We start from the raw sequence: 26,739 nt of genomic DNA on the forward strand, positions 1-26,739 counted from the left end.
ACCAAGCCATGGGGCAAGGGGAGGAGGAGGGGGAGAAAGGGGAGTCTGGCCTTGACTGTTGCCCAGTGTTCCAGGGTGGAGAAACTGGGTAAGTCTGCACGAGGGACACTGACCCTTCCTCCAGCCAGGGGCTCTGGGCCTGCAGCACTAACCCCATGGTGGGGGCTGGGTCCACAGTGCAGAGAATTTATGAACTTAAGTGAAAACTGACATCTTGTTTTTTTTCCTGGTTGCACCCGTGACATGAGGAAGTTCTCAGGCCAGGAATTAAACCCACGCCACAGCAGTGACAACTCCAGATCCTTACCCACAGAGCCACTGGGGAACTCCTGACATCTTTATTTGCACCATCTCTAATGAAAAGTTAGCATTTCCCTCAATTATGAATGTAAGCACCAAATCTACCAGGTCTTTATCACAATAGAAATAAGAGACATCCTCAGATTACATTAGTCATTCCCTGCCTCTCAAAACATCCTAGATGTGCATCACTACTCAGGAGTATTACACCCAGGAGTTCCCTGGTGGCCTAGCATTTAAAGGGTCTGGTGTTGTCATCAATATGGATCAGGTTCAAACCCTGACCCAGCAATTCTGCATGCAACAGGCTTGCAGAATTATTAGACCTGCTGTTAGATCTTGGTTTAAAATGTGTTAGTAAGGAAGTACATACATTACTATATCCCAACTTTAAAAAAATACTTTTTAACGACTTATGGTGTAATTTATTTCCTTTATAACCCTAAATATTCTGACAAATTTACACACATGATTATCAGAAAGGATCCATGGGCTTCCCCAGACTGCCCAGGGGATCCGAGACACAAAAAAGTTAGGAACCTCTGCCAGGTTTGTGAACTCGATTCTACAGAATGCTGGAATACAGGAAACTATCTACCTGGCCTACATCTTTCCAGTTCCACTGGTACCTGGATTTTACATGTTCATCAGTTCTCTTTGAATCCGTAGACAAAAGAGCTGCTTCGGAAACCTTTTTTGTGTCTTCTGCAAAACTGCTGCTAAAGACATTGTTATTCAATGTCCCTTTATCACTTGGTGACTGGAAGAAAGTTTGTCTCCCTTAAATAAGATTTCCTTTTTTTTTTTTTTTTTTTTTTTTTTAAGGAAACTACTTAGCTCAACATGTTTCTCTTTTCATTCTGGCTGGCAGAAGACTAGAGCTCATTTTAAGGCCAAAAACAATAACTAACGACCATCTCTCAGAGGAACACTCTCTTTCCCATGCCTGTTTTCTTGGGGGGGGGGTGTGCTCTTTTGCATTGTTTATAACTATTGTCACATGGGTGTTTTTATAGCATGTGGTGGACTTACTGCTTAAAGAGGACGCAGTAGCATGCTAAGATGACCATGCTACAGTTTCAACCATGAAAAAAAAATTTTTTTTTCTTCAGAATGAGGCAAAAAAGGTTCGAATGATCCCACTGGACTATAATTAAATCTGTACAGTTTCCCAGATCCTAAGAGGCAACAAGTCAGCAGGAAGTCCTTTGGTTCCCCCAGATAAGTAGTTTTCTAAGCACTTTTCCCCACATTTAAATTCACATGCACTTGAGACACATCTACTCCACAGTCTAAAAATTCTTTAATGAAGTACTAGCGGCAAACTGGTTCCACCAAATTTTCAGTTGGGGGTTTAAAAAAGGCTTCCCTGGGGAGTTCCCAGCTTGGTCAGTGGTTAACAAACCCGACTAGTATCCATGAGCCTTGCTCATGGATCCCTGGCCTTGCTCAGTGGGTTAAGCATCCAGTGTTGCCATGAGCTTGAGGCCCAGGCTGGTAGCTGCACCTCCAACTGGACCCCTAGCCTGGGAACCTCCATATGCCTCAGGTGTGGCCCTAAAAAGACAAAAAGACCAAAAAAAAAGTTTTCCTTATGGTGTGAGTATCATAACCTGTGAGTTTACCAACACTGATAAGATTTTCCTTAAGGAAAATCATTTCTATTTTCTTTCCTTACAAATCAAAGAAGCTGCCCAATGGTATTTACTTATTTATTATTATTATTTTGTCTTTTCTAGGGCTGCACCCGTGGCATATGGAGGTTCCCAGCTAGGGGTCTAATCGGAGCTGTAGCCAGCCTACGCCACAGCCATAGCAATGCAGGATCCGAGCCGCATCTGCAACCCACACCACAGCTCACGGCAACGCCAGATCCTTAACCCACTGAGCAAGGCCAGGGATCGAACCTGAAACCTCATGGTTCTTAATCAGATTCGTTAACCACTGTGCCACGACGGGAACTCCCCGAATGGTATATAACTGTGTCATGTATTTCAGCTGTTAAAAACAACAGAAGATGCCCAAAACAGAGTCATTTATGCCAAGCCCCACTCCACCAGACTGAGACTTAAATTATAGTTTCTCCTTTCCCAGAAATGGCATCTTCAAGCAGTCAGTCAGGAGGCACCTGATGAGTATTAGTGAGGTCCTTTGCCCCACAGACCCCTGCTTCCCCCGAAACGAAAGGAACTCCGCAAGAGCCAACCTGCTTGGTTTGGCCAGAGAACTTCCTTGCGTCCCTTCTGCCTATAAAAGTCTTTCATTTTGTCCAGCTCTTAAGAGCTCCTGTCTGTCTGCTAGATTGGCTGCTGCCTGATCTGAATTGAGTTTTGCTCATGTAAACACATAATAAACATTTTAATATGCCTCAGTGTTTTTTGTTTTTGTTGTCTTTCTAGGACGGTAAATTATGGAAGTTCCCAAGCTAGGGGTCAAATTGGAACTGCTGCTGCCAGCCTACACCACAGCTCACGGCAATGCCAGATCCTTAACCCACTGAGTGAGGCCAGGGATCCAACCAGTGTCAGCTTTGTTAACACTGAGCCACACCGGGAAACTCCCTCAGTGTTATTTTTAGCCCATCTGAGAAACTTGGGGTGGATGAAAGACCCTGATCACAATGCAAGGTCAGGCAGTCACTCTAACTGCCCAGGCCCTCCCCTCCTCCCTCCCCAAGGCTTCAAGGATGCCCGCCCCGCCTCCCCCAACACACACACCTGACCCTCAGGCACCCACCTTGTCCCACTTGGCACGGATATCATCCACAGTGACAGTGCTGTAGGGGTTGCTCGAGCTGATTCTGATGTTGTAGCTCTGAATCACCTTCTCCACTTCATTCTGGATGGCCAGGATGGACTGCCGCTCGCCATCTGCCTCGGGCAGCGTGGCCTTGAACTGCTCATGGGCCGTGATCAGGCTCTAACCCAAAGACAGAGCGGAGAAAACCCGACTTAACTTCAGGATGCAATTGGGTTTGCACAGTTAGGCTTGCTGTTCCCTCCGGCACACACAAAAAGGGCTTTGTAACCACAGGAATCTCTGCTGGAAGACAACTTCTGGATGTCTGAAAAAAGCAGTCTGGCACACAAAAGTCAAGTTCCTTGGTAAACAGGAAAAAGATACTGTGATGATGCATTGGTGGCTATTAATCCAATGTCTTCCAAAAAATGAATTATTTTCTTTTTCAAAAAAATCATGTTTGCTTTCATTACGGTGGATCCTCAGCTACTGTTTAGGTCTGACTCACCACTGATGCACATAACTTAACTCAGCTGCCTTTTCTTTTTCTTTTTCAGGCCACATCCACAGCATATGGAAGTTCCTGGGCTAGGGGGTGAATCAGAGCTGCAGTTGCAGGCCTAAGCCATAGCTACAGCAATGCCAGATCTGAGCCACATCTGCAACCTACGCCACAGCTTGTGGGAATGCTGGATCCTTAACCCAATGAGTGAGGCCAGGGATAGAACCTGAATCCTCAAGAACACTATGTCGGGTTCTTAACCCACTGAGCCTCAACTGGATCTCCATCAGCTGCCCTTTCTAATGACTGGTTTTACCTCTGTAGTAGAGTAAAAGAACCTAACATTTGCTGCCTTTATACCTTAAAGACTCCCTAAGAAACATATCTCTATTCCTCTAAAAGAAAAGCCCACAGAAGCCAGCTGCTTCCCCTCAGGCTTTATAAAACCTCCACTTGACAACCCTATCCTTTGGCCCTAATATGTGCGACAGCAGCCCCTTCAGTTCAGCTGAACCTACATGGACCACCTTCTAGGAAAAATTAGCACTCGCTTTAGTTGCTGCACCAGACTGGCTGCTAGCACTCCTTTCACTGAACAAAGAAACGACTTCCTGCATCCAGTGAGGCTTCTAAGGCACACTTAGTCACCTCACTTATTCTAAAAATATATGATTTTAGGTTGCCAGCCTCTGCTTAAGAGTGCATGGCAAGGAACACCATCACAGCCTCTTTCAGAAGACAAAGGCAACATTCGACAAAGTCATTTCTTTCCCCTTTCACCCAGGTATAAACCCTTCTAGAAGGTTCCTTTCCAGGCACATAGGGGTTCCAATCCCAACCTTTACTATCTCCTTTATACTTGGACGCTTTTTGATGACCTATCTCGCAGGGGAAAAAAAAAAATCTAAAAGCTTTACTCCTTATATTTCATAATACATCAAATTCACTGTACAGTGGTCTCTAAATAAATCAAGTTCTGGATGGTCCCGAGGAACTCTTCTCCCGAACATGATCACTCAGAAGTCTTATCGACAACTCAGAAGCTCCAGAAGAAATTAAAAGCAGAACATGTTGGGCTGTGGGAGGCAAAAGGTGCCAATTTGTGGTTTGTTACGCTTTATGGTCTGGGAAAATTCTATAGATCTTAATGAACAGTCATATGCAAAGGATATCTGCAAAGTAGTTACCTCAGCAGCCAATACACTCATGACTTTCTGTGGATAACTTCAAGAGCATATATGTCTATTTTGCTCGTAAGATTCCGTGATCTATTTTCAAGAACAGACTCTTTTAGATGCAGTCCCCATTATCTGAGTGAGGTTAATTTAGCTGCAGCAAAGAATAGTATACACATTTTTTTAAGCTAAAGGTCAAAGGCTAATTTGGGCTCTTCGTTAAAAAAATGAAACAAAACACCAGCAACAACAATAAAAAGAGAAGTAAGCTTTTAAAATGACAATTTGATTCTAGCGCAGCAGGGGCACAGAGCTGGGGCCCAGGTACCTGGATCTCCTCAATGCTGTGGACGATGAACATGTCTTGCAGGTCCTCCATGGCCCCCTCCATCCAGTTGTTGAAAGGAGCAGCTCTCTTGGCAAACTCCAGGTGAAGCTGGTCGATGGTTTCTAGCAATTTCTCGGTTCTCTGAAGAGGCGTTCAAGAGACATGAGCATTATCATCGACTAAATAATAAAAAATTCCCTGAAGATGCAAATATGCATTCCAGGGCAACAAACTATTATTATCCGGATGCTTTGTTCATCACGATCCTCTCGTCATTAGCGTGTGCATCCAGAAGATTAACTGATGTTCAAATGATTCAGCTAAGCCCTGAGGGCTCTGAAATGCCTTCTGAATTAGACGTGGTAGATTTCATAACATCCAGAGTAACACTGTCCTGAAAGTACTTAAAATACTCTATGCTCCATGCTACTTTCTGAAAATTGAGCATTCACATAGGGTGTCTAGTAACACTTTCAGCTAGAGCCATGCTTTCCCAGTTAGAGGACCTGATTCCCTAACTATGCTGACTGCAGAAAAATGCAGGCTATCTTCCTCCTTTTTACAAACTTTCCCAAAAGTCACCCACCTAGAGAAGACAGAAGGAACTACAGCTTCCTGTCTTCAAATCCTCATTTAGGATTTTATTCAGAGACTCTCTTTGCCTTTCTGGGCATGTGAGAGCACGTGGCTGCAAGAGCAAAGAAGTCAGGGAGCAGGCAGCATAAGGTATCTATAAGTCCTCCATAATTAGATTCAATTTTTTTTCTCTCCTGTACCCTCAATGTTTTTCTTTTGTCTCTTTCTTTTTCTTTCTTTCTTTCTCTTCCTTTCTTCCTTTCTCTAATTCCCTGGCTGCACCTGGCAAATGGAAGTTCCCGGGCCAGGGACCGAATCCTGGCCACAGCTGTGACCTCTACCACAGGAGCAGCAATGCTCGAGCCTATAACTCACTGTGCTGGGCTGGGGATCAAACCCACACCTCTGCAGAGACCCAAGCTATTGGAATTGAATTCTTTTTTTTTTTTCTTTTTTTCTTTTTAGGGCTGCACCCACAACATATGAAGTTCCCAGACTAGGGGTTGAACTAGAGCTGGAGCTGCTGACCTATACCACAGCCATAGCAACTCTGGCTCCTTAACCCACTGAGCGAGGCCAGGGATCAAACCTGCAACCTCATGTTAACTAGTTGGGTTCATTACTGCTGAGCCGCAACGGGAACTCGATGCAGTTGGATTCTTAATCCACTGCGCCACAGTGGGAAATCCTCAATGTTTTTGTTTGGGTGAGTATGTCAACAGCTGGTTGGCCTCTAGGAAGCCTGATATCACATATATTAACATTTTTCGGAGTTCCCGTCGTGGCGCAGTGGTTAACGAACCCGACTAGGAACCATGAGGTTGCGGGTTCGGTCCCTGCCCTTGCTCAGTGGGTTAACGATCTGGCGTTGCCGTGAGCTGTGGTGTAGGTTGCAGACACGGCTCGGATCCTGCGTTGCTGTGGCTCTGGTGTAGGCCGGCGGCTACGGCTCCGATTCGACCCCTAGCCTGGGAACCTCCATATGCTGTGGGAGCGGCCCAAAGAAATAGCAAAAAAAAAAAAAAAAAAAACATTTTTCATTGTCATGAGAAGACTCAGAAGACTGATAACTGCTTCTTTGCTTTGCACCGTCTGAGTCTTCTGCAGTGAGAGAGAATCAGGTTCAGCTAAAAACCCGACACTTACTGCTGTTTATCCAAGTCATATACTTGAATAAGACCAAATGCCTCCTGCTTCTGTCTCAGATTCACTTTTCCTTACTTCAACCTGTGCTACCCTTTTCCCTACATACATCTCAACTTCAGTTCCTCCTAGTTTACTCACTCAGATACGTCTCATAGAAGGACTTTGAGAAAAGCCCTGTGATTACCACCGAATACCAAATAGGTTTACATTGTAATCTTATCACTCCTGGATGTTGGCTTTTTAACTCAAAACTTTTTAATTTAGCCATCACTGCTGCATGGATAAATTACAGGACAAAACTACCAACTTTCTAGTTCCCTCTTTCTCCCACGTTTCCTATTCTCTGTAGACGTGCCTTTCACTAGACCACCTGTTTTGTTTTATACACCCCATGCCCCAGAAAAACAGAAAGTCCAGTAACACTGACTTCACGAAAGAGCCTCAAAAAGATTTCACGCTAGCAGGGGCGGCGGGGTAGAGGTGGGGGACCCACCTCCAGGGCCTCTCTTCTCTTCTGAGTAAGCGTCCCCAGCCTGTCCCACTGGTCACAGATTTTCTGGCACCGGTCGTTGACATTGACGGCGTCGTGATAGTCCAGTTCACTATCAGAAGGGAAAACAAAGATTAACTTTCCCAGATGGCATGAAGAAACGTGGACACGGGCTCAAATTAAACAGGTAATTTTTTGTTGGCCATGCCCATGGCATGTGGACATTGTGGGGCCAGGGAGCAAACCAACCCTCACCACAGCAGTGACAACACTAGGTCCTTAACCTGTTGAACCACCAGGAAACTCCAAATAGATAATGATTTAAAAAAAAAAAAGATCTGATGGAGAACTGGCAGAGGGCATTTCAGGGTTTTGTTCATCGTCACTATCACACACATGTTCACCATCCTCTGACAGATCAAGAGAAGAATTTGTAAAACTCTTGCTAGTCGACAGATTTCTTAACAGAGAGAAATTCTGTCTTCTCAACGCCTCGGGCTAACTTTATTCTCCCTTCGTTTTCTTGGCCAGGTCCCCGGAGTGCATTATTTTTAAGTGGTGATGGACCTGTAAGTGAAGCCAAGCATCTGACCTAGAGGACAGTCCTAGGGGCCGTGCTGAGACCGCAGTGACAGGAACATCCAATGAGTCATGGGGGTGGGGGGTGGAGGGATCAGCTTGCAGCCCATTGTGTCCTTGGCTCCCCTCAGAAGGCAATGGCTGCACGGAGCACGCTGTCCAGGAGGGACCCTGGGACTCCGTCCAGCACCTGAGGGACTCTGAAGCCGGGCAGGACAGAGAGAGCCCTTCGCCCTCTGGATAAAGAGGTCCTGACTCAGCTCATGCCTTTGGTGCGAGAGCAGAAACATGATTTCTCACTCACCGGTGACTCTTCCTCACCAGCCCTGTCTGTAACATCCTAAGGAGAACTTTGTGAGCTGAAAGAATGTGAACTTGCCATTCAGGCCAATTCTGCCATTCAAACCTAGTATCTCTGGGGAGAGAAAGCTTGAATCCTGGACAAACTTTAATCACCCCTTTTAGATAAGACAAAGGCAAGACTCAGCGAGGTTTATAGACACTTTTAGGAGACGTCTTCAAAAACAGGCCAAGGTGAGGCCCTGTTCGAGAAATTCCCTCCTGTCCTACCAACTCCACTTTCCTGAAGCTCAAGTTTATTTCTTTTGACCCTAAATTAAGGCAATGGGTGTTTATTACTTGTTTTTTTTTTGTTTTTTGCGCTTAAATGACATTAATCTGTCCTTATTGACTACTACTATTTCTGAATAAAAGAGATGCATTATGGCTGTGCTCCAAGTGTCCTTTCAGTGAGTAAGAAGCCCCATCACCTAATGAAAGCTTATCCAGTTCTTAAGAGCAGCTTCCTACACACACATTTACACACAGGAACACACATGCATACACACACACCCCTCGCTAAATGAAGGGGACTATGATTCCTTATTATAACCCAAACACCACAGCCAACCAAAACACACATGCAACATGTGCACAGCCTTGAATACAAAGTGGAAACGCAGGCGTTCTCATTGTGGTGAAGTGGAAATGAATCTGATAAGTATCCATGAGGATGTGCGGTTTTTTTTTTGTTTTTTTTGTTTTTTTTGTTTTGTTTTGTTTTTTTTTTTTTTTTTTGTCTTTTTGCTATTTCTTTGGGCTGCTCCCATGGCATATGGAGGTTCCCAGGCTAGGGGTCTAATCGGAGCTGTAGCCACCAGCCTACGCCAGAGCCACAGCAACGCAGGATCTGAGCCGCATCTGCAACCTACACCACAGCTCACAGCAATGCCGGATCGTTAACCCACTGAGCAAGGGCAGGGACCGAACCCGCAAGCTCATGGTTCCTAGTCGGATTCGTTAACCACTGCGCCACGACGGGAACTCCAGGATGTGCGTTTGATCCCTGACCTCCCTCAGTGGGTCAGGGATCCGGCATTGCTGTCAACTGTGGTGTAGGTCATAGATGCAGCTCAGATCCAATTGGCTGTGGCTGTGGCATAGGCCGGCAGCTGTAGCTCTGATTCAACCCCTAGCCTGGGAACTTCCATATGCTGTGGGTATGGCCCTAAAAAGCAAAACAAACAAACAAGCAAAGCCAAAACAAAGAAAAAAAAAAAAAACACCAAACAACAAAAACAAAGTGGAAAGGCTGTGGCTCTTCAAAATGCAAATATTAAAGAGCAGAAAGATTTCAGAAACCCACACCTAGGGATCCATCTACTGATCCCCGCTGGAGATAGCAATGTGCATCTCTCCGAGATCAACTTTAGGACACAATTTCTCCCTCTTTTCTCTCTAATTCACACCTCCCACTTCCACACACACCTGCTTTTCAAAGAGTCAGGGTTTGCCTAACTGTGCATCCTTTTTTTTTTGGACTTTAAGAACTGTACCAACACTGATTCGTTACGTTAGAAAAGGTAAAAAGCAAAGGGAGATGAGTAACGGGAGGATGAGCACAGATTTACACTCTGCACGTGGTTCCTCTCCTGACTGTGTGAGAAAACAGCCCTGGGGATGCAGGACTAGTAATATATAATAGAACATCATTCTTTACATGTTATGGGCAACACTTAAAACCATTCCGAATCATTCATGGGAGCTATGATAGTAAAACTGCTTGAGTTTCTCTTGAACCCCTTATTTTATTTGTCAGGAACTGTTAACAGGCAGCCAAACATCCAACATTCAAGAATGTGGGAAATTAGATAACAGAAAAGCCACAGGGACAGTGAACAAACTGGCTATGAAGGCCACAAATAGTAAAGAATCAATTTGGGCAAGGATGAATGAAAAGATACTCTCAAAAGATGCCCTCTGTGCTAATTAATAAGTTTGCACCAGTCGAAAGTGTGAGGGACGTGGGTGTTTTAAAATGTAACATATGAAAATAAACTTACTATTGATTTTTCTTTTCTTTCTTTTTTTTTTGGTCTTTTTGTCTTTTTAGGGCGAACCTTCGGCATATGGAGGTTCCCAGGCTTGGGGTTCAATCAGAGCTGTAGCCGCTGACCTACATCACAGCCAAGCAATGTGGGATCTGCGTGGCATCTGAGACCTACACCACAGCTCATGGCAACACCAGATCCTTAACCCACAGTGAGGCCAGGGATTGAACCTGTGACCCCATGGATGCTAGTCAGGTTCGTTAACTGCTGAGCCACGATGAGAACTCCATCATTGATTTCTTAAAGTTATTATGATATGACGGGCTCTAAAAATTGTGCAGGTATATCTGGTTATAATGGAGAATAAATGAGTAGGGAATGAAATTCTATATTTATCAAAAGAAAGCAAGGGGAGTTCCTGAGGTGGCACAATGGTATGGGGGGTGTCTCTGCAGCACCAGGACACAGGATCCATTCCCAGCTCTACGCAGTAGGTTAAAAGATCCAGCATTGCTGCAGATGGAGAAGGTTGCAACTGTGGCTGAGATCTGATCCCTGGCCTGGGAACTCCATATGCCAATGGGTGGCCAAAAAAGAAAAAAAAAAAGGAAAGCAAAGGACTTTAAAAAACAACTTAGAAACACTGCATGGAGGCCCCTCTCCCAAAGGGTGGCCCACAGCCAGAGGCAGTAGCCTGGACCTGTAGGGCCTACAACTCCCACTGGGGCTTAAACCAGCCTGGGCTCAACCTCGTACTAGCTCCTCCCCTAAAATAAAAGGCATGAAAATGAAACAGCAGTCATTTGATGACCAAGAAAAGTCAGGCCTGAAAGTCTCCTCCTTCAGAGGAGTCTTGTTTTTGGTTTCTGGGTGGGCAACGTGGTCCCTACACCCAGGCCTGTGGGAGGCTGCCTTTCTTTCTGACCCCTGATCCTGTCCTGCAGACTTAATTCTCATTCCTGTGGAAGCCGAGCTGCCTGTGCTGGGGTTGGGGGTGTTGCCGCATGGGAGGTCACAGGGGTTCAACCACAAAGGACCAAAGCAAAGTCAACATAGCTCTTAAAAAAAACAAACAAACCACCAACCAAACAAAATAATAGTTCCATCATAGCATCCTCTAGCTTGGTTCTAAATTTAGGACGAGAAAGGAAGGGCAGCCCCCCACCCCCCACCCCCCCCCGACCTCCCTGGAAATGCATCCAAGGACTCACGTACTTGAGCTCCTGTGCGATGGCCGCGATCTGCTCCACGCGGTCCTGGTGGGCCGCCAGGTCGCTTTCAAAGGCCTCGTGCTTCCGCAGCAGGGCCCGGACTTCTGTCAGAGACGCTGACTCGTAATCCTTCTGCAGCAAGATCTGCTCTTTGCCTGCAAAGGTTGTGGTTGGAGCCGTGTGAGTGTGTTACACTCCAGCCTCTTTGCAAAGTCCTGGGTGGTCTCAAGATTCCGCAGAACCGAGAGGCGAAAGCTGGGCAGCCCTGAGAGGCAGAGGCAGTACTTGGACTGCAGGTCAGGCTGCCGCTCTGCTAAGGAGGCCAGAATCCCTCTGAGTTCTGAAAGCCCACGTCCACAAATTCAGGGTGGAAAGCACACGGAGCACATTCTAAACAGCAGGTCTCTATCAGTCAGAATCCTAAAAACAAGTATCCAACTTTCCTGTGTGATGTGAAGTTACTAATTACTAGCTCACAAGAACTACCTGGGATTATCGGATAAAACACTCGTACTCCATCTGCATGTGGGTTCAACCTTTACTCCAACCCTTTTTGTTTGAAAGCTTTACAATTTTTGTTTGTTTGTTTCGTTTCGTTTCATTTTGGTTTTGGCCTCGCCCAGGGCACATGGAAGATTCCTGGCCAGATATCGAACCCTTGCCACAGCAGTGACAGCACTGGATCCTTTAACCACAAGGCCACCGGGGAACCCCCAAAGCTTTATTTTTTTTAATGTGGTTAAACGAGGCCTGTGATTTTTTTTTTTCCCCTAATGACATCAGAAAAATTTCTCTCTGAAACTCCACCTATTACCCCAGGGGATAAGAGGGAACCTCCTTGCTCTTGCCCAAAATAGATTATCATGTGAGGAGGGGAAAGTTTTGTTCTTCTACCTCAGCCAACGGGAGACAGCCAAAAAGACACCATGACCACAGTATCATGGCCATGGCAACAGGTACGTCTGCAAGGCCTGAAAGAAGGAGATGAATCTGAGGGAAATAAAGGAGTTGAGACTAGAAAAATCACACCTCGAATTCTTCCTTTCCAAGCAGATTTTCTTTTCTTTTTTTGGGGGGGTGGGATGGGGGGGTGCTGCACCTGCAGCATATGGAAGTTCCAGGGCTAATGACTGAATCACAGCTGAGGCCTAGCACACAGCACAGCAGTTCGGGATCCAAGCTGCGTTTGGGACCTATGCCACAAGGCTGCAGCAACACTGGATCCTTAACTCACTGAGCGAGGCCAGGGATCAAACCTGCATCCTCACAGACACTATGTCGAGTTCTTAACCCACTGAGCCACAACAGGCACCCAAGCAGATTTTCTAAGTGGGAAATGATGTTGCAATAAAGAGTCTATTGGCAGCTGTTGGTGTCTGGATCAGGGCTGTCTGACCCACAGTTGGGAAGTAAACAGATGCTTACTGTGGAATCAGAAGAAAGTGAGGGAGTCAGGAGGAGGCCAGGCCTTAGACAGCAAGGGAGGGAAGAAGACACTCCCAGGGCTGCTTTGTAAAACACTGTCCTCACACCCACCCCTGAAGACTCAAGGTACCGGGACAGCAGAGCCCAGAGAGCCAGGGACAGCTGCCTGCAGGGTCACGGGCACCAGGGACAGTGTCACTACATTGGTGGCCTGTTTGTGGTGCAGCTCTGGTTTCCCAGGAGCCCCACCATGCCCTGCACATGGACTCACCGTATGCCCAGGTCTCGTGTGTAGACGCCTTCTGCCTAAACTTTTCCGCCAGGTGCTCCACGCGCTCCAGCCTCCGAATCTCATTGAGCAGCCACTCCTCGTAGCCCTTCTCCGCCTGCTCCAGCCGCTGCCAGGCGCCCGCAATGTCCTGGGAGGTTGGGGACAAGCACAGGCACATCCCTTATGCCTTGGCCTCCTGGGCTTCCCCACAAATCACCTCCAGGAGGACTGATGGCATTTTCCTTTGTGTTTTCTTGTCCTTCCCTCGCCCCCTGCTCCCTCCACCCTCCAAATAACCATTCGAATGTTTTGGCTTCTGAAAGTCTTCATTCTTACTGGGCCCTTGGAAAACTAACATCACCATTCTCATCGGTCAACAGATAACCCGAAGCTTCCCCACATGGGGGCAAAGGCTAATGGGGCTTTGATTTTCTGGCCATGACAAGATGAAGCCTCAAAGTAACTCAGTTCAGAACGACTCTTATTGAGCAACTGGGCTCAACCAGCAAGCTGGCTGCTGGCAGTTGTTTTCCAGGCATCACGCATGTGCCAGGCACCTTTGGTATAAGGTGAACAACACATGGAAAGTTCCCCGTGCCCCTATGAAGCTTTCATAGTTGTTGGGGAAGAAAGACCATAAATAAAAAATTAAATGAGTGTAATTACTATTTCTGACAGTTACACACTGTAAAGGAAAAAATGACTCACAACTGGGTGACCCGGACAGCCCAGTGGGGGTGGTCCTATTAAGCGGGTTACTGACAGAGACACCTTGGAGGAGGTGGCATTTGAGCCCAGACCTCGGGGATGCAGAGAACCAGGTGCATGATGAACAACACTGAACAACCTAGATGCTAAAGGCCTGAGGAGGGAGTGGGCCACAGCAGATGGTGTGGCCCACAAAGGGGTGAGGGGCAGGGCAGCCAGGATGCAGTCCACAAGGTGAGATAGGGTCAGAACATGTCAGATCCTGGATTGTGAGTCTGGATCTTATTCTAAATACTTTCAGAAGTCACTGGAGGGTTCTGAGAAGGCAAGAAGCATGGTCTGATTTAAAGGGCTTTTTTTTCTTTTCTTTTTAAGCCACACCTGTGCATATGAAAGTTCCTGGTGTAGGAATCAAATTGTAGCTGCAGCTGCTGGCCTATGCCACAGCCATGGCAACGCAGGATCTGAGCCACATCTGCCATCTATGCCCTGGCTTGCGGCAACACGGGATCCTTAACCCACCGAGTGAAGCCAGGGATGGAACCTGCATTCTCATCCATAGACACTCTGTAGGGTTTTTAATACACTGAACCACAATGGGAACTTCTGACTTACATTTTAAAAAATATGACTGCAGCAGCTCAGGTCACTCTGGAGGCACGGGTTCAATCCCTGGCCCAGGACCTTCCACATGCTGTGGGTGTGGCCAAAAAAAAGATGATAGCAGCTGCGCTGTAGAGAATGCATTTTAGGGGGAAAGAATAAGAAGAGCAAACAAGAGGGTTACCGCAGGGCCTAAGGGGAGAGGGGGTGGCTTAGCACAGGCGACAGCAGGGGAGATGGAGAGAAGGGCTCAGATTTAAGATACAGTCTGGACACAGGGCCAATGGCACTGGATGCAAGAAAGTGACAGCAAGGGGGAATAAGCAGTGACACCTGGGCTTGGGGCTTTAGTAAGGAGGGGGTGGTGATGCTATTTACCAAGAATGAAAGAGCTGCAGGAGGACGAGATGTGTGAGGTGTGAACTGCTTTTGGAACACCCAGGGAATGTCTGAACCTGGAACTCAAGAGGAGGAGCTGAAGATATAAAACCTGGGAGGTGCTGACACTATGGTGGGCAATCAGAGCCACGGGCCTAAATGAGATTGAGATTGCCTGCAGATGTCGAGACAGGAAAGGGTCTGTGTTCTCGACCCAGGAACCATGCGTCCTCAGCCTGGGGAAGAGGCAAAGTTTTGAGCAGTGACTGGAAGGGTTTGTTGGTCAGGCAGGAGGAGCTCTGCTCAATTCAAAGTGGAAGGAGTTTCCAGGCAGGGGCAATGGCTGCAGTTCAGAGAATACAGGCTGTCAGCTGCTGACTCTGACAACAGTCTTGGCAGAGGCAGGGATGGAAGCCAGATTACTGCCAGTTGGAGAGGAAAAGAAGTAAAAGAAGCAAAAACCGGTACCATAAAGGACTCTTTCTAGATATTTGGCAGCAGAGAGAAGCTGAGAAATAGGACGGTCGCTCAAGGTGATGTGATGTCTCAAGGTTTCATTCTCTTCTTTTTAGGGCCACACCTGTGGCACATGGAAGTTCCCAGGCTAGGGGGCGAATGGGAGCTGTAGCTGCTGGCCTCTGCCACAGCCTCGGCAATGCAGGATCTGGGCTGCAGCTGCAACTTACACTGCATCTCACGGCAACGCCAGATCTTTAACCCAGTGAGCAAGGCCAGGGATCAAACCTGCATCCTCATGGATACTAGTTGGGTTTGTTACCACTGAGCCCCAATAGAAACTTAGGGTTTTCATTTTTGTTGGCAGGTTCTAGGAAACTTCCCATGTGGCTGCAAAAGATTCAGTGGCAGGAGAAACCTATGGTGCAGAGAGAGGTAAATGTAGGCCTGTGCCCTTGGAGAAGGTGAAATGGGGAAAGGAGGTCTCTTTCTTTCTCTCTCCCTCTCCACACACCCGCCCCCTGCCCAGGAGCCTGCCTGTGCTTGTGCTCTTTCCACACCTATCTTCTCTCTCTTCTCTCTTTAAATAAACACTAATTTGCCTCACTGAAAAGAAAAAAAAAATGGGGAAGGGGAAACAAGAGGACCCAGAGGGTGCTCTAGATGGTGGTCTGCCTGGAGGAGGAGGCCGGGTGGTGAGGCAGGAGGAGAGGAAGGGGCCATTCATGGCATTGCTCAGAGGCCACGGCAACAGCACTGAGGAATCAGTACTGTGTGATAACAGGAGGAAAATATGCAGAACCAAGCAGTCCCAGGGCCACAACGGTAGTCCATACCCCCTTCTCCAGTGGCCCAACAGATGGGGGGGCTTGATGGAAGAAAGATCCAGGGACCAGGAGGCGAGCCACTTACCGACACCATCTTGCCCTCGGAGGGCATGAAGGCCGGCCGGTTGCTGATCCGCAGCTTGGTCTGCAAGGTGTTGAAGTTGATCTCCAGTTGGCACTTCTCCTGCACCTTGGGGGGCTTGTGCTTCCGGCGGTAATCTCGGAAGTCCTCCAGCTTCTTCTGCATGGCCTGCATGGTCTTCTCGGGGGTCCGGTTCTCCAGCCAGGGGATGGTGCGGCGAATCCATTCCAAAAGCTGCTCCCAAAACACACACACACACACGCACAAAACAAAGCAAAATCTGCTGAAAACAGCAAAATGCCCCCAGTTAAAAGAAAGAAAAAAAATAAAAAGGACAGAGATCCCTAACAACTGGGAAACGCCTGACTGAATGTTCCCAAGATTACAGAAGCATGACTACACCTGATGGAAAGGAGTGGGCAGACGCCTCCATGCACTGCAGCACTAGCAGGAATGTCTGTGTCCCCCACCCTTGCCCCCATGACACCACACACAGGTCAAAAACTTAGAGTCAGCACGAGTCATGTTTTACAAACAATGGGAGTTTACAGGGAACTGGGGGACCGGACATTAGCAGACAGATGCTGGATGGAGCTTTCAAATGGAAAAAAGAAAAGAAAAGAAAAAAGCTCCTAAGGTAGGAACACGGTGGAATAAAATCAGGAAAGAAGGGGGTTTAACTTAAAATGTAATTCTAGTTTAAATAAGCTCAAGTCTAATGACTCTACTTACTAGACAAACGTCTTGTAAATCTGGGACGGCCTCAAGGCCGAAGTGTGTTTAATTTAGTAGCTAGTGTGCAACGAAATCCTCAAGATGAAAGTGAAAGTGGCCATCAATCCTCAGAAGGAAGTGCACCCCCTTCTTCTGAGTTACTACAAAGGCCCCGCAGCATCACAGGGTTTGAGGAGGATACACAAAGGACCAAGACAAGGAAGACTTATAAGGACTGAAGCATCTGCCCTTCCGTTCTGATTATACTTCAGCGCTGAAGTGGATCCCTGGCATGAAACAACGCTGCCAAATGGCATTTTCCCATGGTAGCAGAAAATACAAACAGTAGCCTCAGCCTGGACTATCACACTCCACTCCTGGGGAACATGGATTCCAAGGGCCCTGTTACTTTTTCTGGTACAGACCAAATATCAGCTACATTAAGTCAGAGCAAACATGATTTGGTCTCTGATACCATCACTGTGATGGAGGTCAATGCAGACAGGATGAGGCTGTGGACCGCACGCAGGTCCAGCTTAACATTTATGCTATGATAAGAACAGAAAGAAGGGCAACGTGGCAAGTGCTATTCTAACCGAGAATCTGGCTGCAGAGCTGGAGAAAGGCGTCCTGGAAACTCATGCTCAAATATCTTGGCCAGAGGGCTGGCTCCCTCCAAGCTAGATATTTAAATACACCCTACATTCCTGAGATGCTGGATGACCGTGTGGAGCTGGGATCCTGAATATAGAGCACAGCTTCTGTGATGTCGACAGCCCATGAAGCAGGAAAAAAAAAAAACAAAAAAAAACAAAGAACGCGGTGTCATCTAGGGGGGCCCCCGACCCCGGAGGTGCAAGGCTGAGGGTGGCTTCACATTCTACTTCTGGAAAGGTGCCATGGACCTCTGTGCCTGGCCATGGTTGGAAAGACGGCCAGCAAAACCTTTGTGCCATTAATTAGGTTGCTGCAAGACTAGCAACCTCCGTGTGTTTTCCTACTTTTGTTCTGAGATGAAAAACGCCAAGCGGAAAGAAACACCGACAATCCGTGTTCACCCCTGTGCCTCACCCTCAGGGTGGGAATGGGCAGGACTGCAGGGACCCGTTTCCTTTACCTCACTCGCTAGCCTCTCATATTCTTCCATCAGCCTCTCATTCTCTTGATTCACAGCAAGAACCTTACATATTCTGTTAGCTGCTGTCTCGGCCTGTAAAACACAATAGGTCAATGGGACGGCTCTGTGACAGGGACGTGCAGACACACGGGGCAGGGGGCCCAGGGTGGCGAGGGAGGTGGCGGGCTGTAATGGGGTGCAGGCTCTGGGTGGGGCGGGATGAGACGGAGGGCATGGCTGTTCACACAGAAGTCATTTCATGCCTTTGGTACAGTTTTCACACAGACTCACACGGCAGGCTGAATCTACTGTGGGGAATAACGGGGAGATACCATTAGTCGAAAACACAAGCTTTGTGAGACGTCAAGCAAGTCAGGAACAGAAATCAATGGGTCGAGAAAACAAGTCTGTGGTCCCTGGACCTCCACCTGAGCCCTCTCCTGGCCTCATGACTATAGGCGGGAACTCTCTGAATCCCAGCAGCCTTAGGAAATCAAAGCAAAAAGGACCGGATCCTAAACATTTTATCTGTCACGGCCCTGACTTTACTGAAGGCCTCTCCTCCTGAAATGAACACGCAGAACACGCCACATGGGATCCTGCCCAGAGTGGCACCTCCTCTGAGACTGTTTAACCCACACAGGTAGCTGTGGGCTATCAATAATGCCCTATCTTTGCTTGGTTGGGGGGAGGCTTGGGGCAGGAGGGACCAAGTGCCTTAAACCATGACCACAGACAAGTCATAAAGAGCAACCTGGGAGTTCGGACTCGGTGCTGTTACCGCTGTGGCCCATGTTCAGTTCCCTAGTCTAAGAACTGAGATAAAGTGCAACTTGCCTGTCTGGCATCCAGGCCTGCAGCCTGGCCCCAAGCCTTGCCTCCAAGATCCTAATAGGGGCTGATTTCCAGGCAGCACCATTTTCTGGGGATGGTCTTAAGAAGATCACAGAAATACTGCATACTTTGGTCTATCCCAGTCTATCAGACTCTTCGAGCACAGACTCGGAAAGGGGTGAAAGCCAGGAACAGGTGAACATGGAGAAGGCAGAGGGACACCCACTCTCGGTGTCCCTCAGACTGTCTGTCTTAAGGAATGTGTTGGGTTTTTTGGTTGTTTTTTTTGTTTGTTTGTTTTTTGAGGTTTTAACACCATTACCCTTTTACTACTTCAGCTAAAGTAAGATTAATCTTGCAAGAAACGGGAAAGGGGCCCTGGAAAGGCATTCACATCTCCTTGTCACATTCCCCTCTTTACTGCTCAATGAGGGAAGCTTGTGTTCATGGCCCTTGTGTTTGCCTATAAAGCACCGAGATTTCCCATAACTGACTGAGGAAATAAGAGCAACATCTTAGAAGGAGAGAGAGGTAGGAACACTCCGGGAATTGTCCAAAGGTAAAGCTGCTGAAAGAAAAAAGCACTCACGGTTTGGAACTCGCCCTATTAGGTCATTACGGAACTCTGAGTGGCAAGCTAAGATGTAAGGTGTGCATGCACGCACGCTCGCACACATACACACACACACACACAGAGCCCATGCAGAAGAGCAGCCAGGCAACTGGACTAATGGACGAGGGTGCTGTACCTGCTCCGCTCCCGCGAAAGCATGGTAGAAGCAGGAAACGTACGTCATGATAGCTCTTTCATCAGGTTTGGGGGTGTTCACAATATCTGAGGGAGGGAAAAATAACACAGAGAACAGACGCACGCACAGACAGAGAGCAGAAACCATGGTGAACAAAGGGAAGAACGAGCTGGTTTCCATTCATCGACTCGACATGTTCCCTGGGGGCCCATGATCCTGACCCTCAGGAAGGCTGCACAGAACCCACGAGTTCACAGCCGAGACTGGAAATCTCTCTACCAGCATGTTTTTCTCATGTAACCAAACCGAGAGCCTCCCTCCGCCACCCCTGGATGGGTTTTTAAAGGGCAGGTGAGGCATTCCTATGGGGACCTGAGTGCTGCCCATCAGCGTTGGTGATCACACCCTAAAAGGGCTCAGGAGGCCCCACCTCCCGTCTTCTTCACCTTCTTCAGGTCACCTGCCACTTTGGTCATGAGCCCCGCCTGTCCCTTTGCAGGACGAGGGCACGCATGCAGGGCTCTCCTGCCCCCTTGCTGCTGCCACTCCCCCCTCCCTTTCCCTCAAGACCCCTGGCTTTCTACTCTGTGCACCACCTGGGCTTGTGCAGGGGATGAAGTCCACTGGAGACAGCAGGTCTCTTAATCCTTCTATACATACTTACCTTGCCATTTCCAGAAATCACCCAGAGCAATAAAACATCCAAAGAGAAGAGTCTCCTTGCACTTACTGCTGTGACTCTTGCCACCAGTGACCTGAGCTGCCGAGATAACCCCAGGAAGAGAGAAAGCAGAGCCATGGGGACACCCCTTTCCTCCGCACCTTGGCCACACCAGTTTGGGCTGCGTTCCTTTTTAACCTTAGTTCAGTCACTGGACAGAAGGCAGTTGAAAAGGCGCCCTGTAATTCCCTAAGGTGAAACCTAGTCATCCGGTTTTCTGGGGCTATTAACAGAAAGGATGGGGAACAGCATGGAATCTTCTGGAACACACACACAAACGGCATACTACTGCATGGACAGAAAGAAAGTTTCAAAGAAAACTAGAAAGACTGAAAAAGACAAACGACCGCCTCCTCGGAACCAGATGTGTCTCCTTACTCAGAGGAGAAGGGGGAAGAAAGAGAAAAACAATTGAAAAAAAAAAATCGAGACACAGAAGGTGGAGGGTGAGTGGTGAGTCATGTTTTACATCCTCACCTTCTGGGCACCAGCAAAAGCATGATAGTAACAGGAAACGTAAGTCATTATGGCTCTCTCATCGGGTCTGGCAGTGTACACTAAATCTGTGTGGAAAAAAGAAGGTTAACTGCTCAGACATCCGAAGAGCAGCAGGCTTCCACTAAGGGCTGCCTCAGAGAGACCAAGATGTCGAACTTCCCCTCAGCCCCACACCCTTGTGTTGTTCCAACTTTGCCTCCAATCAAAGAAGTCACGCCTGCAAAGTCACTCCTCTGTGTGCACTTCTGAGAACCGCCCGGTCAGCCTGGAAGAGCCCCAAACCAGCAATCGGGTCACGTGTGTGGCAAAGCTGGACCCCCAGAACTCCCAGACTGCACATGACTACATGGTCCCAGACTCTCTCTGGACACAGGGAGGGCCCAGGGGTCAACAGAGGCTCCTTCTGCAAGTCCACTCAAAACACAGGCACCCGCAAACCCACACCGGTGCTCACCTCAAGAAAGGATTGTGGAGGAAAAGAGAGGAACAACTTTCATACCGATTTAAAGCAGAGAAGGCAGTTAAGGTGAGAAGGCGTTTCGCCTGTTTTGACTACAAGTTCATGGAGGAGTAGCCCAACTGGCCACTGGAAAAATCCCTCCCGAGGATGCAGAGATCACCACAAATGATGGAAAGTAAGATCAACAGCAGACGGGGGAAAGCAAGGAGTTTGCCAAAGGGGCTAGTGAGCAGAGAGGAGGAGCCCAGTGGAAGACACTACAGCAAAAGGCCAGCAGAAGGAACACGCTAATGGGAAGCTGTGGGAAGGTACGGGTACAGGTGGCACATCTGGATCCAGGTGGCAGAGATGCAAAGGATAATTAACCCATGGGGGCAAACTTGTTGGGTAGTTGGTTAAAGCCGGTGTGCCCTACACCCGAGTCAGTCCAGTTCATAATGCCTCACCAGACGCCTCTTACAGAAATTACTCTAAAGAAAATAATGTGGTATGTAGGCATTTTCCTGAACTAGTCAAAAGGAAAGAAAAAGAATGGTGAAGGAGACCGGGATGTGTCACAGGAGAGCAGGAAATGAACAGGGTGCTAAGGCCGCCTGTCCACTCAGAGGAGAAGCAGAATGGACACACGCCCAGACCAGGGCTCGAGTCTAAAGGAAGCCCAGAAAAGTCCAAGGTCATCAGCCTGTTGGAGCCACAGAGACGGTGGTCCGCAGCTCACCCTCAACTGTCGGGAGTCAAGGAGGCGTTAACGAACGGGAAGATGAATTTACTAAAAGCTGCCTGTTCTCTCCCCCTTCAGTATCCTGGCTGTTAATTTGAGTGGTCAACTCTGGGTAGTTATTTATCATTTGGAGAGGTCAAAGGACAGAGCACACATGCACATAAACGGACCTTAGTGACAACAGATGGACAAGAAGGAACAGGGACTTTTTCTACGTTGCGACTTCACGGTTTCCTTGCCTTTCTCCCTCCAAAGAGTTTTGGAAAAACTGGAAGGAGAGTCTCAAGAGCACATTCAAGTGTTCACACCCAGGAGGACAGCCAAAAATGGCTCAACTGGCTAATTCAAATTAGAACTTGCACTGAAAGATCACTGCGATGGGTTGCGTTGTGTCCCCAAAAGTGATAAGTGGAGTCCTACCTCCTGGTACCTGGAAAGGCGAGCTTATCTGCAAGAAGGTCAAGTTCAGATGAGGTGAGCCCTTAATCCACTATGACCCGTGTCCTTTAAGAAGAGGGAAAAAGACACAGAGACCAACACAGAGGGAAGACGGCCAGGTAAAGATAGCTTTGGGGACTTGAGGGATGCCACCCCAGGCCAAAGAACACCTGTGGCTCCTAGAAGCTGGAGGCAGCAAGGAGAGGTCCTGCCCCACAGACTCCAGAGAGAGCACGGCTCTGCCAGCCCCCAGAGTTCAGAGTCCTCATTTCTGCAGCTCTAAGAGGATACATTTCTGTCACTTCACGCCTCTTACTCTGTGGTCATTTGTTAAGGCAGCTGTGATGCAGGCGGCAAATATAAGGAGGAAGAAAAGCCTGACACCTGACTAGAATCGAGTTCTTCCTTTTTCCCCAGCCATGCTACTCTGCAGAAGCACTGACCCATTCAAGAGTAATAAGACTAACGAGCACTATGGTACAAGTTCCTGGAGGGCAGGGTCCGGCCCCACACACCTCATCATCTCCTACAGCACACAGCACAGGGTCTTGTTCACAGCGCTGTCTGGTGAGGGAGAAGTGACTCACACACAAGTGAATTGGAGGAATGCAAAATCCTGAGAGGTTCTTTCCTATCGAACCAAATTAAATTGAACTTGAGCTTATTAAAAATGAAATGTGAACATTTGAGAGGCACATTCTAGATGCCGATTCTATAACTTCCAGTTGGGAGGATGGATTTTTTTTTCTCCTTGTGGAGTCTTAGGCACCACATAAGATTGGTTTAATTTCTCTCTAGGTGGGAAAAAGAAAAAAGACGAGAAAAAAAAGGAAAGAGAAAAAGAAAAAGAAAAAAGCCCTTGGAGTTCACATTGTGGCTCATTGGGTTAAGAACCCAACACAGTGTCCATGAGGTTGCAGGTTCAATCCATGGCCTCCCTCAGTGGATTAATGATCCGGTGTTGCTGCCAAGCTTTGGTGTAGGCCACAGATGTGGCTCAGGATTGGCGTTGCTATGGCTGTGGTGCAGGCCCTGGCTGCACCTCCAAATTGACCCCTAGCCTGGGAAGTTCCATATGCTGCAGGTGGACTAGTTAAAAAAAAAAAAAAAAAAAAAAAAAAAAGGTTTTCATTGAAAATCACAAACCAAAGCATTCCAACTCTTTGCCAAATCCTTTCACTATAGTTTTGCTGGCCTTGGTTTGAACAGGATTCTAAAAAGTAATTCTGAACAAGCTACACATGAAATTCTCTAACATTCATGAGGCCAATGACAGACTCCTCTTAGGAATTCTAAGTGCTTCAGATGTAACTTGGCTATAAAGTTTACAAATCCCCACATGTGGCTATAACACCAGTAGCCCACAGATTTTTTTCTGTAACTCGGTAATTTTCATCTCACCTTCAGCATCCAACATTTTGGGAATATCCAGGTGCTTCTCTGCAATTTCCATGGCCAGGTTGATATTACCTATTGGGTCATCCTGCATTAAAAATAGCAAAACCAGTTTTTTAAAATAGTTCTGAATAGGACTTAACAAATTTTTTTTATTTACCTTATTTTGGGGAGAAACTTTTCTCATTCACACAAAACCATAACGGTTTAGAGTTTTCTTCTTATCTTTCCCCAAACATTTAGAGAAACATCACAAATGACAGGAAAAGCACCAAATTCATGCACACTCCAATTCATAAAATGTGAGCAAGAGGTTTGAGAGAACAGACACCATGGACAGGAGGAAAGTTGTCAGATATTTTCTCATGGAGAGGAAAGAACAGCCGGGATACCTCAGAGCTTATTTGGAACTCTTCATGACAAAATTTAAATGATTCCAAAAGGAAGCATGAAACATACATTTTCCCAGATCTGGAAGGTGATCACAGGGAATATTTAGCACAACACCCTTGTTTTAAATATAAGAAAGCATGCTGCTTTTAGCATGTTTAGGTGAAACTTTTAGATCCCCAAAAAAGTGTTACAAGATGGCTACACAGAGCAAAAGTTAGGTTTCTAGGATGTTACAGACTAGAAGAAATGACAGAAGCTTAACATTGTAAATGAAAATTGGGAAGAAATTTTTGTTCATATGATTGCATTTATCTTCCACAATAAAATTGGTTAAATATATATGCAACATAACCAAATAAATTTAACCAGTGGTATATAACTGAAATACTGAAAAACTAAACGATGTCTTTAACATTTTTTTCCTTCCATCCACTAAAGAGACTTAAGTATTGTGCATCTGAAATAGGATGGGTGTATGTAAGGTAGAAAAATCAAAATGAAAAGTAGTGTTAGTCTGAAGATCACCAGAGTGAATTTTAATATCAAAGCCACTTAAACATTTCAGAAACTGCTTTGCAATGAACACAAGTATTTTAATACAGTGAAACATTAAACACATGCAGGCTTCAAAAATATTCGGTGCTCAATGAAGAAACCAAAGCAAGCCTCCTGGCCTCTCAGAGCACATAGTCATTTCAGGCAAAACATTTTTCCAACTCCGTGTTCTTTTAACAAAGCATATCATCACTGCATTAAAAGCAGCCATATCCCAAAGCGAGTCTTACCGGCATATTTTACACAAATGTTTACAAAGCCCGATAGCTGAGCAAAGGTTTCTTTCTTTTTCTTCTTAATATGAAAGAAAAATTTCAGCATGAAAACAAGAGTAATGATTCTGAGACTCTGGGAAAGCTACCTCATTTAGACTGTAAGGTAAAGAGATAAAATGCGGCAACTAAGTATTTTCGGTTTTTGTTTTCTGTTTTTTATGGCCATACCTGCAACATATGGAAGTTCTCAGGCTAGGGGTCGAATCAGAGCTACAGCTGCCAGCCTACACCACAGCCACAGCAACACTGGATCCTTAGCCCACTGAGCCAGACCAGGGATTGAACCTGCATCCTCATGGATACTAGTCGGATTCATTTCTGCTACGCCACAACGGGAACTCCTGCAACTAAGTATTTTCCTGGCTCAGCTACTGGGCAGATTGCAGAATTCACTTTCTTCATCTGTATAACTGGGAAAATAACAGTACCTACTTTCTAGATGCTTTATATTATACAGTTTACTGTGCATTATAAACATGTGGTGACTGTGCATGTATAATATACATACATTAGATATTAACAACTTATTAATATTAATATACATCTATGTATATAAAACATTAATATATGTAATATCCATGTTTATGCAATACCTAATAAATATATATAACATATATACTTATTTATTAACAGTGCCTAATCTAAAGCTATAGAAGTATTAACCGCTATCTTTAATTTTTATCATTTCTTCACCCATCATAGGTGGCCAATCACCAAAGGTCTACTGACTTTTTGTAATAACAGCTGACCATTATAACCTCTAACTTTTTTTTTTTTTTTTGTCTTTTGTCTTTTTTGTTGCTGTTGTTGTTGCTATTTCTTGGGCCGCTCCCGCGGCATATGGAGGTTCCCAGGCTAGGGGTCGAATCGGAGCTGTAGCCACCGGCCTACGCCAGAGCCACAGCAACGCGGGATCCGAGCCGCGTCTGCAACCTACACCACAGCTCACGGCAACGCCGGATCCTTAACCCACTGAGCAAGGGCAGGGATCGAACCCGCAACCTCATGGTTCCTAGTCGGATTCGTTAACCACTGCGCCACGACGGGAACTCCAGCTGACCATTATAAACAGCTAATGAAATCAGGTCTACCTAGTACAATCTCCTCATTCTGCAAATGAGATAAAGGGCAATTGAAAAAAATTTCCACTATCTCTATGTCTGAAACATTTCAAAATAACTCAGGGATAAGCTCTCTGCTTGGGGAAGTTGAGCAACGCTGGCATCCCTATTCTCTCAGGCAACCTACTCCTCTTTATGCTCTGAGAACATTTTTCATGTGTTGCCCTGTAGTCATAGAGACAGGCCTCGGAAGGGGGGTGAGCACGTGACAACTGCAGAGGTGGCCAAAGCCAGGACATTTCCAGCCACCCCCAGTGCCACACGGTGAGGGCAGCATGCAGCAGGACTGACTCCATACCAAACACAGCGACACAAGGTGCATGGCCAGCAAAGCACACCAGCAACCAGAGGACGTGCGCCCAACCCCTACTGGCAAGAATGGCCACGGGGCAGGCAGTGCTTTCCGCTTTATGTCTGTACTCAGTATTATTTCTAGGGCAGGTGGACTGTCCAACACAAAATTTAGAAGGGGCAAGGATTTCTTTTTTCCATCAACGATTACATGTGTTGACTGCTCTTCTTTCTGGCCACACCCATGGCATGTGGAAGTTCCCAGGGCCAGGGATGGCACCCATGCCACAGCAGTGACCTGAGTCACAGCAGTGACAACACCAGATCCTTA

At 46.9% G+C, this 26,739-nt stretch overlaps 1 protein-coding gene across 1 annotated transcript in view; it reads right to left on the reverse strand.

Moving 5' to 3' along the window:
• Positions 1-26,739, reverse strand: part of ACTN2 (actinin alpha 2) — a 72,348-nt gene that overhangs the window by 10,118 nt on the left and 35,491 nt on the right. The window contains 9 exon segments of the mRNA NM_001243666.1: positions 3,037-3,219; positions 5,045-5,185; positions 7,260-7,368; positions 11,381-11,531; positions 13,073-13,220; positions 16,130-16,360; positions 17,958-18,050; positions 19,541-19,626; positions 23,780-23,861. Of these exon segments, the coding sequence (NP_001230595.1) occupies positions 3,037-3,219; positions 5,045-5,185; positions 7,260-7,368; positions 11,381-11,531; positions 13,073-13,220; positions 16,130-16,360; positions 17,958-18,050; positions 19,541-19,626; positions 23,780-23,861 (1,224 nt within the window).

The sequence above is a fragment of the Sus scrofa genome, chromosome 14 (genome assembly GCF_054392235.1).
Source record: "Sus scrofa isolate SSC_HxYL_T2T_F1_AM1 chromosome 14, Sscrofa_HxYL_maternal_Yorkshire_Landrace_v2.0, whole genome shotgun sequence".
NCBI lineage: Eukaryota > Metazoa > Chordata > Mammalia > Artiodactyla > Suidae > Sus > Sus scrofa.